Source organism: Elaeis guineensis, chromosome 10, assembly GCF_000442705.2.
Source record: "Elaeis guineensis isolate ETL-2024a chromosome 10, EG11, whole genome shotgun sequence".
Taxonomy (NCBI): Eukaryota; Viridiplantae; Streptophyta; class Magnoliopsida; order Arecales; family Arecaceae; genus Elaeis; species Elaeis guineensis.
This window is the reverse complement of record NC_026002.2, coordinates 1,145,601-1,163,628: the sequence shown is the minus strand read 5'-3', so window position 1 is coordinate 1,163,628 and position 18,028 is coordinate 1,145,601. Positions and strand designations below refer to the sequence as shown.

At 36.3% G+C, this 18,028-nt stretch overlaps 1 protein-coding gene across 1 annotated transcript; it reads left to right on the top strand.

Annotated features, from left to right (window-relative positions):
• The first annotated feature begins 1,067 nt into the window (after positions 1-1,067).
• Positions 1,068-12,994, top strand: LOC105053267 (uncharacterized). The gene is given in 5 exon segments (XM_010934371.4): positions 1,068-1,401; positions 1,837-2,280; positions 2,283-2,741; positions 12,157-12,204; positions 12,286-12,994. Coding segments are annotated over 5 exon segments (1,524 nt in total). The 5' UTR covers positions 1,068-1,206; the 3' UTR covers positions 12,664-12,994.
• Positions 12,995-18,028: the final 5,034 nt, after the last annotated feature.

The window sequence follows — 18,028 nt, the reverse complement described above, 5'->3', positions numbered from 1 at the left end:
TTAATCCCACATCCTCTACTATGAACTCAGCGAACACCCCATGAATTAGGCTATATACCCCACTAGCAGCAACCCATCAGAGCTTGTTATTTGACAAATTTGGCTTTATTTCTCCAATATTCAAATTCTAGGAAGAAAGATATTTGTTTTGAACAAGTTTGGAGATGTTTTCTTGAGGATGGAGATATAGAAAATGTAGTTGCTTTAATGTCACATAAACTCTCTTATGTTGTGGATAACTGAGCAAAACTAATTTATAGAAATTCTAGACAAATTAGTTTTCTATTTTTTTAAAAATAAATTATTTTATATTTTTATAAAGAATTTATTCTTTCAACAAGCATAATGTTCGAAATTTCTTCATGACAAACAATGCAATCATATTATCACTGAGCTTACAACCACCTCTAGACTAGCTAAACTATAACATCACCTTAGTCAAAATCCATGCCTAATATATCAAGATCAAATTCAATCCATATGCAAACCCATGATTTCTGGGTCAAAATGAAAAATAGAAAACCCTAAACCCCGACTTATCCATGCATCACATTACATCCACAAGAGTGTAGAGAGCCCATCCTGCCATCCATGATCCATTTGGTGGTCTTTTCATGTCATGTGTATTCAGGTGTGATGAGTGAAAGAAATCTAGCAGCCAAAACATCCTAGCTTGGATCCGTGCTGGTCCATCCCCTTATCCTACGCCTTCCCCCGCTGCCATCTGACAGCCCATTAGTCACCCACCACCCTCCCACTCAAAGCAAAGAAGACCCATTTACTTCCCTTTCACCTCTCCCATTATTCCGGTGACCGTGAGATTTCTCCATCAAAAAGACTCCTTACATCAACCTCCATAAACCAATAGCGTCAAATGCATCCACTATCCTTTCTTAACCGTCTCAGCTGTTAGCATGCAGGCCAGCCACGTCATCTAATTTCCCAGTGTTCTTCGAAAAAGAAGGTGTGGTTTAGGTTTGTTAGTCAGTTCATGAGGTACAATTTATACTCCACCTCATTTGTTTTATGTAAGTTATCAATCCATTTACTTACTTATTTTCGCTCAGAAGCCGTGCGAGGGAGAACTTTGGAGGGGGAGGGAGGACGAGCGCGCGTGGAGTGCAAACCCTAGTTCTTGAATCCGGCGACGGAGGCGACGAGGCGGCGTGGGAGCGATCGGAGGGAGAGCGAGGTCTGTTGGATCGGATGGCGGAGGAGGATGAGCGGAGCGAGAGCAGCAACTACACGTCGGAGGACGAGGGTACCGAGGACTACCGGCGGGGCGGATACCACGCCGTCCGCGTCGGCGATTCCTTCAAGCAGGGGGCCTACGTCGTCCAGTCCAAGCTCGGCTGGGGCCACTTCTCTACCGTCTGGCTCGCCTGGGACACTGTCCACTCCGTAAGATCCCTAGAACCCCCGGATTCTCTCCGTAGAAGCTGAATCCATCGCTTCTTTTCTCGCTGTGTATAGACAGAGTCCTACCAATCCAGTCCTTTTCCCCTAAAGAAAGGAAGAGCACTTTTTTGTTTTGAGTTTTTTCTCTAAAGTCGAAGAAGTAATGGCTCTAGACTTGATCTCGTTTCGATTATTTGGCTCTTTTGCTGTAAGAGCTGAGGAGGATTGATAAAAAGTAGGAAAATCAATTTGCTTCCGAGATCAAAAATGGAAAAAATGGCTTAGAAGTTTGATCGTAACTCATGGCTGTAACTCTTTTTTTTTTTTGCAATCTGATGACCTCGATGAAGACCTGATCTTTCTCTTTGTAATTTGTCTCATTGTTGCCTGAACATGGAGGAACTAGCATCAAAATCTGATTTTGCTTTGGTGTTATAGCGGTATGTGGCACTGAAGGTGCAGAAAAGTGCGCAGCACTACACAGAGGCAGCAATGGATGAGATAAAGATCTTGAAGCAGATTGCTGAGGGGGACTCGGATGACAAGCGATGTGTTGTGAAGCTGCTCGATCACTTCAAGCATTCAGGACCTAATGGACACCATGTGTGCATGGTGTTTGAGTTTCTCGGGGACAACCTTCTCACTCTCATTAAGTACACTGACTACCGGGGTGTTCCCCTTTCCATGGTGAAAGAGATCTGCCGCCATATTCTTGTAGCTCTTGACTACCTCCACCATGATCTACAGATCATCCACACTGACCTTAAGCCTGAGAATGTTCTCCTGGTATCCAGCATTGACCCTTCCAGGGACCCGCGTCAGTCCAGCACTCCCCTGTTTATCCCTGCTGTGAAGTCCAATGACCCACCACCCAAGTCCCTGCCCCTGTCAATGGGGACCTTACTCGGAATCAGAAGAAAAAGATGAAGCGGAAAGCAAAGCGAGCGGCTGCCGCGACATCAGGGAGTGCCATGGCTTCAGCTACTGCAGATGCTAATGGGGTGCAACATTCATCTGCACTGAATGATGATGGTGATGGTGATGTTGAAGTGCACAAGGGAGCAGTGCATGGGCATAGGAGAGGAAGCAGGAATACGAGGAAGAGGTTGGTGATGGAGGCTGACTTACAGTGCAAGCTGGTGGACTTTGGGAACGCTTGTTGGACATACAAGCAGTTCACAAGTGATATACAGACAAGGCAGTATCGTTGCCCTGAGGTGCTTCTTGGGTCCAAGTATTCAACACCTGCTGATATGTGGTCATTTGCCTGCATTTGCTTTGAGCTTGCAACAGGGGATGTGCTTTTTGATCCACATAGTGGGGACAATTTTGATCGGGATGAGGTAAAAGACATGAGACTGGTACCTTTTGATTTATAATTTTTTCCTTATTTATTAACTTTTTGGTTATCAGCGGTGTTAAATTATATCCAAAACTTATAAAGTTTGATGGTGCTTGAATTAATGCTACCCAGAAAAGCTCGCCTGTCAGTGCTAATTCCTTAAGTACCTTTGCCTGTATTCACAGCTGAGATAAATCTTTCTTAAACCTAATGGCATAACATGTCCAGAAATAATTTTATCCATTCAGGTTACACCATTTTGTCTGCTATAAGATACATTACACAGCACATGCGAGCAAAACTGGAATTAACCTGGTAACTCATCTTTCTGTTGCTTAGAGTCACTTTTGTTGTAGGTAGTGACGGCAGTAAGGTGATACTTTTAAGTTATGGTAATGAACTTTCTACTAGGTTTTATCTGCCATTTAGAATGTGACACATGCACAATTTTTTGTAGGAGCAGCCACATCACATACATGTGGTTGTCATATGGTGACAAGGAACACAGGTTCAGGTTCAAAGGCTAAATTTTGTCCACCTATAATTTCACTATGACCTTTTTTACATGAATAATCGCTCCATTATTCTTGCCAATCATGTAATATACCTTTATTTTCATACACTCTCTAGAATATCTAGTTTATTTTTTAGAACATATATAAATCTAAGATATCTTTGAAAAGGTTTCTGCTATAAGTTGCATTTCTGATATCATCAAGCAGAGGAAAGGTCATCTTACGGAAACCCATCATTAGTTCAGAATATGTTATAATTCAGTCTCTAGAGTGTAAATTCGGTGAAATTTTACTCTCACTCTTTTTACTTTCTGGGCAAACTTCTTTGGGAAATGAATTTTTCTCTCATTTCATCAGAACAAGCCTCTCTTCTGTCAAATTGGGAACATCTGAGAAACCTATGTACTTGACATTTCACATGGAATGAGCTAATGAAGTAGATGGTCTATCAAATAATACTTGTTTATTAGTGAACTGGATTTCATATTGAATATCGTGAAGTCTAGTTTATCAAACAAATGATATGCCTTTTTAGCTCAAGATGGAAACTTAAAAGCCTCATCTGTTACTAATTTTTCTAATGTAGTTTCAATTCACATTTCTGGCATCGTGTGCTTATTTCAGTGGTCTAGTATTTCAATAATTTGGACCTCTTTTATTTTTCAATTGCTTCTTTTGCTTGTTTCTCATCTAACAACTTTTCATGCGAGTAGGTATCTTGTTTTCATCCCAGCTGCATTATGATACAAATAATTGATTTTGCAGGATTTGAGATCTGAACCTATCTTTTGCCTTGATATGCTTCACCATCTTGTAAAACTGGAAGTGTGTGAATCTCATTGTAATTTCTGCCAAAGGCTAATAGATGGAAGATTATTTTCTTCTCTCCCAATTGGTGGTAGCCTTCCAGTTCTCCCTTTTTCTATTACTTGAATCCTCTTAGGCATATATAATAATAATAATAATATCTTCTCAAATAGGATCTATTTCCATTATTTTCATGACATTGACTAGTGTTAGATTCTCAAAAAACTACCATGTGAAAATGCTCCTTTACGTCAATATCTTTTTAAATCTAATTCTCGAAATATTTCTCAAGGAAGGTTTAAATAATTTGACATTATGTCTTCAAACAGAAAATGTCTATCTATATTTGAAATTTCCTTTTTCTCTCCTTAATTTAAATCTTTCATTGTAATAGCTGTCTTCCTATCATGATCAGCCTCTTAATTTCTATTCTTTTCTTGTTGAGGATGTTTTTCCTTCTAATTCCTTTCTGCCTCTTGTGTCTACCATACCTTGCTAAGTTTCTGTTTCCTTGTCTGGAGGAATTCTGTTGGGGTTTCTATAGTTGCCTATGAGTGATTATCTCTTGTACAAACATTCTTTCGTTACATCATATACTATTTTTTTTTCCCTCCTTTTTCTTTTTTTCCTAAGTTAACTTCATTAGAATTTGACATATTAAACTGAAAGATCTAGCAACCAATAAGTCGAAGCATATAGACTTGGTTAGCATCAAATGGTCCATAACGGAGCAATTGTATGTCCCCTACATCTTCCCTTCCACAACTTCTCTCTCCATTTGTTCCTTTACAGAAACTATAGAGAAAGTTGATCAAGAGAGAGGCAATGTAAGTTAATGACAAGCAGGCTGCACTGGTTAAAAACTTCTCAGTAATAATGGTTCTCATTTCTTTATACCAACTACCAGTAGCCTCTTGCCAATTGTTTCCATGTTATGGAATCACCTCAAAGCAACTCTGAGCTAGCAGATAGTTATACATAACCTTTATGAATCATTAAATACTGCAAAGATAATTGTAGAAAAAGTAATGCGAATTATAGTTAGACCTAGCATTAGCCCCTCTATATAAGGTTTTCATTTCTAGCTCAGCTTTTTTAACTTTGAATAATTCAGATAATTAACATGTCTTAGGACTGCCCTAGGAGTAGCTGTTGATATCCCCTGTTATGGAGAGTTGTAATAACAAGATGTATAGACCAATTGATTTCATGTATGTTCTGGTGGTTAAAAAGTGAAATTATGTATTTATTTGAAGGAGGATGACAATCTTGTTTAATGCTTATGCTTATTTTGAAAGCCTGCAACCTTGATTGTGTGTTTACAGTCAGGGACTTTCAAGTTTAAAATTTGAACATGTAATATGCTCCAGATAGCTTCAGAAAAGAATCCTAGTTAATCATAAGACTGATAAATGGCACATTCCTCATTCGTGTTGAGAACCATAACATGTACACATCATTTTTGAAGGAGAAATGGATTAAAATTTCAGGTTATGTTGATTTTTCAAGACCTACAAACGGTTTTCACCTCAATCATTAGGTGATGCTTTTGTTCATGTTAACATTGGGTAGTTATCAGTTTAGGGCAATCAAAGAGAAAAAGAACTTTCAGTAAATAATTCTAGGGTAAAGAGTAGGAACAAGCCATACATTGTGTCAATAATAAATCTCTAAACACATCATTTCTCCCTTAGAGGTCTCATCTTATAGTTTAACAAGGCTAAGTTAAGTTGTCTCCAACATATGAGTCCCAGTGTTACCTAGACACTTGGCATGGGTGTCAAGTCGTCAAGTGTCCTCAAGTGTTGAACACAACAACCTCCAAAAATCTAGGCATGGGGACATGGCATGGATATACATATAACATTATATGTATAGAGAGTGAGTGCATATCTGTTAGCATATGTATGTATGTATGTATGTAGTGCGTTTGTGTCTTTTGATGCTTATTCCCAAAAAAGAGAGATTTGGAATTATTGATGCTAACTACTTATGGAAGCAAACTAACAATTAATTTAGTGGAATGGCCATGTTGTTTAATTTATTTTCCATTTTGGTTCAAGATATTTTGAGATAGTGAAAATGATAACTAACCATGATATGTTTATATTAAAAACATAATACAATTTGCTTAAAGTGTTCATATAACTAAGATAACTTTATATTATAAACAATGAAGAGACTTTGCTTGAAGTGTTTACAAAAGAATTAAGGACTTTTCATTTTAGGTATCAAGAAAAACTTAAGGACACTTTACTCAAAGTGTCCAACAATTAAAACTAAGATCTCGGCATGGCACTCCAAAAAATGCAAGCATCGGACACTCATTGCCGATGGCAATAGGACACTTCAAAGTGAAGCATTCAGTCATGTCATGCCGTGTCCAGCTTCGTTCAAGTGTCCAAAGGTGTTGACATTTCCAGATAGCTTAAAAATGGAGTGTCTAGGTAACACAGATGAGACCTTAAGAATAGACATGCAGCAAACCAACGATGTTTGATGCCTTGTTGGCTTAATTTTGTGTTTTGAATCGTCTGCAAGGATTGTTTGTTTTTTAGAAGTCATAAGTAAGTTATTTATACTTTCATTTGTTTTTCTGCCATACCATCGAAAGCATCATTTGCTGAACCATATTGAACCGATCGGTTCAGGGCGTATTGAACCGGATGGTTGGTTATCAGTATGGTTCAGTCTGTCGGTTTGAAACAGAGGGAGAGGGAGAGGTTGAAGTTTTCCAACTTCAGCTGGAAATTTTCAAAACAATTTAGGGGCTCTCTCTCCCTCCTCTCGCACCCCCTCCTTCCTTCCCTCCCTCTATCTCCTCCTCCCTGTTGGCTCTCCCTTTGTCGGTACACCTTGGAATGGCATAGCATGGATCTGTACCATGCCTAACCGGTTGCTGGCTGGTATGTCCTCCATACTTGTTGAACGAACCTTGATGCGGAGCTTTTAAGTTGTGTTGCAAGAATCTTCTCTTATTAAGTCATGTTATGTGCAAGTCAGATTGCTTTCTAACTTCATGTCATATAACTTAAATCACATTAACGAGTCATGGACAAATCAGAGGGAATAAGTGTTACATGATTTTGAATGTAATTTGGTGCAAGACTGTTTGTTGGTTGAGGACAAAGATGTATTTAAAGATTGGTATATGGGTTTGTCTTGTCTTGTATTCAACAAGTATAGAGGTACTTCCTGTTGAAGTGTCCATATGATTGAATGAGTTGTGTGTGCATAAATGCTACTTGTGTGGCAATCTAGGAGTGCTACATGTAGCCACATGTATAAAGTTAATGAATTTATATATGGAACCTAGCCTGACCAGTTTAAATTTGTTTATCAAGGTCCAAAATGGGTCTATCCCGCAGGAGGTGCTTATTTGTAATTTGAGGTCTTATATACTAGTTGGAGGTGAAAAATCATCGTGTCAAGAACCAAATCAAAATTCAGTGATATGAGATGGGTTCTTTCTATTTCATCTTCAAATAAATGATCTTTCTTCCCACAAATGGTTGGCTTTTTGGAAATATTGCTGACCTAAAGTTTTTTCAGAGAATACATGGAATCTAAACATGAATTTATTTTTTAGGTGTTAAACGGTTTTACCCCGAATTTTGTCATTTTCTTGAGATAAAAATTTGCAATTATTTTGGTGTTGTTAGCAAAAGCATTTCTACAATTTTTACAATAAAAAATTGCCTTTTGGGTCAAAGATGTGTTTGGTAACCTTCAATAAGTACTAACATAAACAGGAGTCAAAAAGCTGCCTTAAGAATAGTTGTATTGCACATGCACACGAATTAGGTCAGCTTAAATTTAATGTGCTTGCGTGGGTTCAATGTAAACTAAACATATTGTCTTATGTGTGTGTTTTTTTTAAAAATATTATTATTCCTTAAGTTGATCTCAAGAAAGTTTGATTTATATGTATTAGAATTAGACCTATTCTATTGAAACCAAGGTTTCAAATACTGTTGGTATGGGCCAGTATGAATGTGTCCATACCTTTGGCAAGTTTCCGGCACCGGTGCAGAGTGTGTTGGTAAGGGATGCAATCCTGAATTATGTGTCATTACTGGGTACGTTTCCATTCCGGCAAAAAAATGGTGCGAGGTCCAGTACTGGTTTTTGAAACCTGGGTTGAGACCAAATAAATTTAAAACAAATGATTTCACATGATGCTTTACCTTAAGCCGGATAAGTGAAAGAGTGCTTCTTTCTAAAGCATTTCAACTGAAGCTCTTCATAAAAGAGCTCTTCTGAAAAAGCAGAAGCAATGCCAAATTGTTCTAAGACTTGACCCAGCTCATACACACACACACATACACAGATGCAGACGGTAATGCAAAATAAGCATCATCATTTGCAGATTATTAAATTTAATATCATATGAACAACAATTACAATATCAAAAATTAGCAAGCATGATAAAAAGTTGAAAAGAGCACAAATAGATGAGGTTATGTATGCAGGATCTGAGATCAACAACACTTAATTTTTGCAATACTCATTGAACAGGAAATGTTAGCAACATGGAAAGTTCAACATAGAAATCTACATGCCGTATTATCCATAAAATGTTATCCATCCTCCAACCACCACTTTTAGTTAACTTGATGGAACTTTATGGACAGGGGACGAATTTATTTTACAGTTTCTATTAATGTTTCTATTCTAGAACTCTTAAGGTTACAAATACATAGCCAGCATAAAATGGTAAAAAAAGAAAAAAAAAAAAAACTGAAAGAAACTTCAACATATGAACTTATTGGTGGCTTCATATCATGCTTAAAGTGAAGTATTCAAGCTAGGTTAAAATATGTTACTCAGGCCCTCTAGCTATGAATGGAACTTTGCAGGTTGGACAATCATGGTGTGATCCATTTGTCCCTTTACTTGATGTCTATGCTTTAAGTGACTTCTTAGTGACCAGTAGAAGCCTTTTTTATTCGTACTATAGGATCCTCTGTAAGTCTTAGAAACCAAAAACTTGTGTCTAAGAATTCTATCACTTGTAGTCCACTCAAAGATTCTCTGTTCCCAATCAAGAAGGGATATGCCTTACAGTTTCATTTTGTCTCTGAAATGAATGACAACAGCTTCTGCTGCCTTTAGAGCATGACTAGAACGACAATATATGTAATCATAAACAAAACCACTAGGTAGGAATTTTCAAGTTTCCATAGAATTGAAGGTTTAAAATGCATATCACAAGTTACTCGAGTGCTTCAGGTTCTGTTCTATTAGCAGGCAGCCATAGAGATCAGAAATGATTTCAAGCTATTTTAAGCTTCTGTTATGTTGAATATATATGTTGCAACTGTTAGATTGAACAATTTTTGTTCTCTTCGAGTCGACACACATAAGATAAAAAGAGGCAAAGATTACAGTGGTTAGAATTTGAACCAGCAGGATGCATCTATGCGTAGATCTATTCTCAAAGAAATGATTTAAATTCCCATGGATTGGAACTTGTGATACAAAATACAACAAATGAGAAAAAATCCTAACATTTCCAAGTTTTCCTAAAATCTACCTCTGTACATGTATTTCAATAATGAAGTCAATATGTATCCCAATCCCAAGACATCATCAGAGGCTCTGAGCAGGTTTTTGTAGTGAGAGTTCTTGGGTTGATGGGATCCAAGGAAGCAGAGGGTATTTAAGTGAGGTAGGGCTGTATGAGTCATCACCATTCTTGAAGGATATTTAGGGAAATGAGATTGTTGGAGGGGAGAGATGGAGTCGGAGAGAGGGTATGGGAATTGGTGTTTATAAGTGAAAAAGGATGGCCCTGCCACTTTTTTCATTTTACCCTTTCAAAAAGTCACTAAAAGAAGACACGAAAGATGAAAGCAAAGTTATTAGCTGCCTGCTTTATGCTAGTTTCTTTCCTGGCAGCTTGGTGGTAAGGATGAAAGACGTAACAATTTTGTGTTTGTGTGTTTAATTTTTGAAATTTTATTTTGGAGGTAAGATATTTTGCAAGCATTTAGTTTTTGTGGTTATCTGAAAGGATAGATCCCCTTTTCTCCTGTTACTCATATAGTTTATTTTTCATGAAATGCTTGTAAAAGGGCATCCTGGTGGATGAGGCTCCCGCTAATATGGTGTCTGGGGAGGGTTAGATATATTCAGCCTTCCCCCCACGTACACTATTTCTGTGAGTGTCATAGAAGACATATTTATATGTTGAAAAAAAAATACACTTAATTGTGTATTGGTGCAAAGTGCTCTTTATAGCCAATTTTTAGAAGAACCTGTGTTGTATATTGCAATGTGGCATTGAGGCCTTTGTCAGTCTTGGGGATGCTGAGTGAAATTTCAGAAGATATATTTTCCTAGTAAGGAAATTATATGAGGCTGTGGTTTTGATTGTGTCATTACATGAATTAAATGCATGAAGAACTCTATCTTTTGTTACATCAATCTCTTTTTGAAGCTTGGGTAGGACATAACCAGAGTAAATTGTTGCTCGTATTAGTGCCTGGGTTGAGAAACTCAAAATTTTTGTAATATTTCCTTCTACAGTTAGTTAGCCTGAAATGATACATAAGAGGGAAAAATCAACATAGAAGCAGCTAAGCTCTAGGATGATTGTTACAATCTCTATTTTTCCCTATCTTGGCTATGCTTCTGCGGTTGTTTTTACCACTGAGCTGAATTCTTGCTTTATGTTAATGCCACATTTGTTGGGCCATCTGCTTGACTCTTTATGAAGCAATCAGTTGCCCCATTTATCTCATTCTTATGTCATCTTTCTTCTTGTGGCTTGAGTGTCGCTGGTTTCATGTCGCCACTATTTCTGTCGGAGTTCAAAACTGCATGTTGTCACCCAGTTGTTCATTAGGATTAAGAAGAATGTTCCCTGAAGATGCCCTAGCTGGATTACTCAGTTCTCTGGAGTGATTTTGAAATCCATGTTAACATTTCTCTCTCTGTGTTTTTTTTCCCCCTCTGAACTAGCAGTGGTTTTTGATAGTTCACTTACATGCTATGCTGGTTATTTATATTGTGTTCACCTGATGTATGGGTAAACAATATTCATTTTTGAGTTTTTTTTTCCCCTCCTTTTCAACCAATCTAGTTTGTCTGCATATTTTCCACATACCAACGGATAAGCTACTGCCTGCTAATGTTGTTTTATCAATGTTTTTATGTTCCATATGATTTATCATTATCAATCCTAGATGTTACAGTGGAAATGAAAATGTGAAAGGCGAAAGTTAATAGGGATAGTTGCGCATTTCCTGCAACAGCTGATGTTCATTGTTTTTGTGATGCTGAAATGTTATATTAGAATTCTGTACAGGAATATTTCCTATTTTCTTTTATTGACCAAGATTTGCTTTCTCCAAAAATAAGAAGAAGCATAATGCTGGGTCTGCTTGAATGTCTGCGTTGCATTGTGCTCTTTATATTTCCAATGGATGTTAGCATGCCCGAGTTCCAAACCTGATAGTTTCCAGGTTTCATAAACTTTGACGTGTGTCTCCAAACACCAAACCTGATAATATATCATCAATAAACATGCTTTTTTGTACTTATAATGGTTCAGCCTTGCAAACTAAATTTGCAGTCGAATAAAATTGGCGCCTGACATTCCTAGTTAAATGTGAAGTATACAAAGTGTTCAAGAGAGGAGCAGATAAGCTGATCCTCTGAGCATGCATAACAGCAAATTCTGCAACTTATTCTATCTTGTATTGCCTGCATAAAAATTTCTATGCTTGGTTTCATGTCATTGTAGAAATTTCTGTGCAGACACTCATTCTACCGTCCTGCATTAATGTTGCCTGCAAACATGTCCCCAGTGTATACAGTTCTTTGTGTTGGATGACTGCATGTCCTTATGCACGTCTAATAGAGATAGCTCTTTCCTAAATTAAGAGGTATGAATTTGCTGCTTGGTACACTGGACAGACCATCTTCTACTAATACATGCATATGGTATCTCCATTCTTCCATGCTTTCTGGAACAACTACGATTGTGATGATCTAGATTGACTGTGATGATGTTGTAACGGGGGAGAATCTTTACTGGTAATGATTGAGCTATAATTGTTTATCCATTATTATACTTATGCTGTGCAGGACCACTTAGCGTTGATGATGGAGCTACTAGGTATGATGCCACGCAAGGTAAAGCCATCTTTTCTCCTACTTAAGTTCATCTTTAGAAAGTTTACTTGTTTCAAACATTCACTTAATGCTCGTTGCCAGATTGCTTTGGGTGGCCGGTACTCCCGTGCATTCTTCAATAGGTATGGGGACTTGAGGCACATCCGCCGCTTGAAGTTTTGGCCCCTCCACAAAGTGCTTATTGAGAAGTACGACTTCAATGAACGGGATGCAAAAGACATGGCTGATTTCCTTGTGCCTATACTTGACTTCGTTCCAGAAAAGCGTCCCACAGCGGCTCAGTTGCTTCAGCACCCATGGATCAATGCGGGACCTTTACTATGCGAGCCATGCTTGCCACCTACCGATCAAAGCCAGCCATCGGATGATGGTGTTTCTGAGAAGCAGAGGAAGGAGAAAGATGAAAGGGAGGAAATGGCAGTGGGATTGGGGAATATGGCCATTGATGGAGCTTCATAGCCAACCTAAGATCCTCAAAGTAGTAGTAGACCAAGCCAGGCAAATCTTACAGCCTCCGGGTAGGTAGTCGTTATGATATACAAGCATTCCACCTTAAAACGAGCAAAGTTTTTTGCCACAGTGTATGTATTCTGGCTAGGAGAATGATAAACCCTTCCAGCTTGAAATGCGTCAAGGATGGGTGTAAAATGGAAAGGTTTAGGTGTTCTATTAGGGTGGGAACAGTGGTTGAGGTAATGTTTACATGGTGGGATTATAGAGATCGATCCCTGTTAGCTTGGATATTCTGTAAGATGAGCTCCCATTTATTCAAATTTCTTTTTGGAATGAACTTGCAACCCCAACCATCTTATTTATCTGGAAATTTTCAAATAATAGCTGGTTTATAAATTTTAATTTGATCGTCTGAATGGTTATGTCAATAGAGTGCCTCTTTTTTTTTGGTTGATAAAAATGGAGCAATTATGAATATAGTAAAAAATGTCAGAAAACAATATATCACGGAGTGGTCCTAAATCCGTCCATGGTATATCCCCGTAGAGCTCTGCTACAAGCAGGATACTTTTCTCCTGATTGATAGCTCATATTGCCACTAATTTTTTTTGTTTTTTTTCTTTTGATGTGAAAGTGGGAGGATGTGAACCACCCTTTTGTTTCATACGAGGGAAACTATCCGATTCAGTACAGAAATTCGAGATCTGAAAAAAAAAAAACCCCCCAAGACTTGGCAGAAGTTAGAAAAGGATTCCAACTAGCGTCGGTAACAAGCGACATAAATACAGGCCTTCGTAAGTGGGAATCTTGCCACGATATCCATTGATCGGAATGGTCCAGACAAAGTACCAAGTACCTAATGCAGCCATTAAAAAGCTCCTAAGCAGGGACAGCTCTAGACAATGAGAAACAGAAAACCTGTCCATCACCTGTCAAGACAACTTCAGCCTCTGGTGATTTGTAGAAGCTTTTTTATCTCTGACTTCATGTCTTCTCTAGCCAAAACCAACCACTCCATGTAGAGTAGGGCTTTCTTGAGAACTAGACGTTTAGCATTTGCATGTTGCCGCTAACTTTGAAGTGTACTAACAGTCCAATGAGGCACTCCCTATTTGGCTAAGCTTTTGAAGGGTTGTTTGGCGTTGCCAAAAGATTGAAAAGATCTATTTCAGAGGAGTTTCATGTTGAAGCTTCTCTCTAAAAATATTTTCTGCATATGTTAGCAAGTTGTTTTAATTTTAATAAAATTTTTATGGTGACCAAAATACCCATAGACGAATACTGTAAAAATATGATATTATATAATTATATATTAATATATATTGGTAATAATAATAATCATAGTATTTTATAATTAAATATTATATTATAATTGTTAATTTACATTGTTATTTATTATATCATATTATACTATTATATTATATTATTATAATAATATGATAATATATTACTATATGATATCATATCTTACTATATTGCATTATATCATATTTTATCATATTATATTATTCTATGATACTATTAATATCATATTACATTATAATTATAATAATATTATATTATAATATAATCTTATATTATATTAATTATGTTACATTATTATAATTTTATACTACATATCAATATATTAGTATATCATGTCATATTTTGCGATATTATTATGCTATAGTTTACCATATTCTATTATATTATATTACATTCTAATAATATTATATATGTAATATCCTTTAATACAATTTATCATTCTAAGAGTACTTTTTCAATTTAATTATCAAATACATGTTAAAATTCTATAGCATTTTAGAAATATAGTTACCGAATAGTAAATAATTTTATGAACGTTAAAGTTTTATTTTTAAAGATTTTAAAAGTCTACTATCAACAGCAATCACAAGTAAAAAATTATTTTAAGTTCTGATTAAAATAAATGCAATGGAGTATCCGTGGCTCATGATCTACACTTTGAATGTGTTCCTTGAACTTAGATAATGGGAATGGAGTCATGGGTTCGAATCACGATGGGAGGTCTCGTGGAATCTTTGCTAAGCCTGACCATGCTGGAAAGTTCAGCTCTTTTTTGTTGTTGTTGTTGTGTCGTGCACGCGCGTATGTCCTTGCTAAGCCTGGCCATGCTGGAAAGTTCAGTTCTTTTTTGTTGTTGTTGTCATCGTCGTGCGCGCGCCCGCGTGTTAAGAAAAATTTTCAGCTTTGATGTACATTGGGTTATCAGATTTCTGTTTGATGTAACACCTTTAGAATCCAGACCGGAGGGAGTGCAGTGTTGTTAACCATTCTCGTCGTCTCCAAGTATCTCATCTTCCAAGCCGTTAGTTAAGTGAACGGTGTTCACTTACATAATTACCTGCAATCTCTGAAAAGGCCTAAAAGCCAACTAGAAGAAGTTATTAAATTGACATAAGAGCCACCCTGGTTACCCCACTCCCAGATACTACAACCTCTTTACACCCACTAACAAGAAGGCAAATCAAATAATAGAAGCAGTCAGAAAGAATAGACATTACTGTTAGCCTGTTACAAATGCTAGTAAATGGATCTCACTTCCAAGGAACTTTCTTCCAAGTAATCCATTTCCATTATTTATCCTAGTTTGAGTTGGTTGAATTGACTAAGGATGCACCTTTCATCAGGTTTGATCTAGCGAGCCTGGGGCTTGGTCGAGCGTGTTGGAAACTGCTGGAAGCTCTATCAAAGGTATGAGCTTAATTAAAAGCAATTAACAGCAAATTTTCTGCTTATAATTCTTTAATAATTAAACTAGTTGATCATTGCCAAGACCAAGTTCAGGTCAAGAAAAAAAAAAAAAAAGTAGGTACACCATCACGCTCTTGATCCGAGATTATGAGTTAAGAATTGTGGCAACCATCGCATGTTTGTCGAGAACTCTCCTCATAGGTATGTAAGGCATTTCAACACGAAATCAAAAAGCAACAGCGAAATAAATAATTAATAAATTAACATGCAAATTTAATTTAAATAACTAATCAAATGGCTTATAAAATAATACTTTATATCTTATATCTAATTTAATAAAATTTAATCTAAAATAAAAATATCAAAATTCTGTTTGTAATCGCTCTTCTATATGAACCTGCGAGACAAGCTTGTTCTCGAATATGTAAAAACAAAGTAAAATATTGAATAATAAGCTAGACATCTCAAAAAGCAATAAATATTTTAATTAAATAAATCAAATAAAAATAATATATTAAAAATGAGCGTGCAGAGTATATTAATTCAAAATTTAATTCAAAATATACAATACTGTTAAAATAATATGCATACAAATTCATTCTTTTTAAAATTTATTTTTATTTATAAATCAATTCTTTTCAAAATATCTGGTTCATCTTGATGGCCATGAACTATTACCTTATTTTTATGGCTGGACCAGATATCAAGTTTAGTTAATGTACCAATGTATAACCCTTATTGGTAGGATAATGATAAGCTAATGTATAAACCTGACCAACAGAATATTGATAACTAGCATATAATCTTCATTGGTAGGTATTGATATGCCAACATATAGTCTTCATTAGTATGGTGTGGATATACTAGCGTATAATCCTCACTAGTAGAATATCAATATACCAACATACAACCCTCACTAGCATGGTGTCAATATATCAGCATATAATCTTTATTGGGAGGATATCGATATACCATTATATAATCCTCACTGGTAGGATATTGATGTACTAGCACCAACTCTTACTATCAGGGCATCGATATATCAGTATATAACCCCCACTAACAAAGTTTTGATACAGTCAGGCTGCAAGTCAAAATCCGTTTCAAATCAAAGCTCTTGTTCCATAAAATCAGTTTCATGTTTGCAAATCAAAAACTATATAAAATCATTTGAAATTGAAATCAATCTTTTGTAATCCATAATAAAATCAATACATTCGATAATACATAGAATTATATTCTATAATATGATAAATTTAATAAATAAATATCATACTTCATATTTATAAATTATAAATAATATAACTCAAAATTCAATGATATGAATATCATACGATTCACCAATAAATCTAAAAAAAAGAGTTATATTACTTATCTTCAATTATCCTAATAGATTCAAATAATTTTAAAATTCCTTCTCTTCAAAATATTTGATTATGGACCATATTGTGGTATTCGATTGTTGGATATCTTTTTATCGAGATGGCTACTTTCCTATATAGAGTTGAGTTCAATAATTAAAAAAAAATATGAATAATTATTGAAAGAGAGAATTGACGATAATCTCATCCAACAGTTTGGATTGGTTTGGTCATAATAATTTTATTTGATTAAGATCAAACTAGAGTACAAATGACTTTATAGAGATCAAAGATGATTAAATCTAGTGGTATTTGATAAGGATAAGCGATAGCGCTCGACGTCCCGATCAATACTATAAAAGGCATCTAATTGATTAATTACAAATCGAAGTTATGCTAGAATGTAATTAATCTTTTAATGGAGCCTAGCTTGGCTGGGGTGGGGATTGCTATGCTATTCATTCTTTTCATTAGAAATAGATTAAAATCATCGAAGGAAAACTTTTACTGTATTAAACAATCCTAAAGTAGACAATGAAGAGTAAAACAATTTAGAGTGGGAAATTTATAGAAAGAGAAACTAAAAAGAAAATGGAGAGAGAAAAAAAATATCTTTCTCTCTCTTTTTTTTCTCCGTCTCCTCTCTTTCCTAGAGCAGGTGAGGCTCAAGGATCGGTAGCGGCTATGGATCGCGATGGTAGCCACAGTGGCACAACTGAGAGTCGTCCAACCGGCGGTCGGTGATGGCAACGAGCGCCAGAACAATCAAGTGGGCACGGTGATGCATGGCCGGTGCAAGCATGCTAGAGGAAGATGCAGACGAGTTTAAGGAAGGGCTTGACGAGCTTCATTTAAATGGATCGATCTGAATGACGAACTTGCACGTGGGGTCCTTGTCCGTTGCACCGTCGGCATGGAAGTCACAACTAACTTTGTATTGGTTTTGCGTCTGGAAAGTGCACATCGAACACATTATCATGAAGCTTTCACATTGGAATTGAAGCAACCGCGAAAAAAAAAAAAAAACCGTTAGAAGTTGCAGTGCGACAGAAGGATTGTATTGGATATTTAATGAGATTGTATATAGATCAAATGGTTACGATATTTTTATGATTGTGGGATTTGTTTCCATTCAAAATTCAAAAAAAAATGATGAAAAAGAAAATCCATACAATATAAGAAAATTCATCGCGAGCGAGAATCTTTAGGGTCCAACAACATTGAATATATTTTCTTTGTATAAATTTTATTATGTGAGAGAATCATCTAAAATCAATTGCTGATTATCTTTCTGTGTG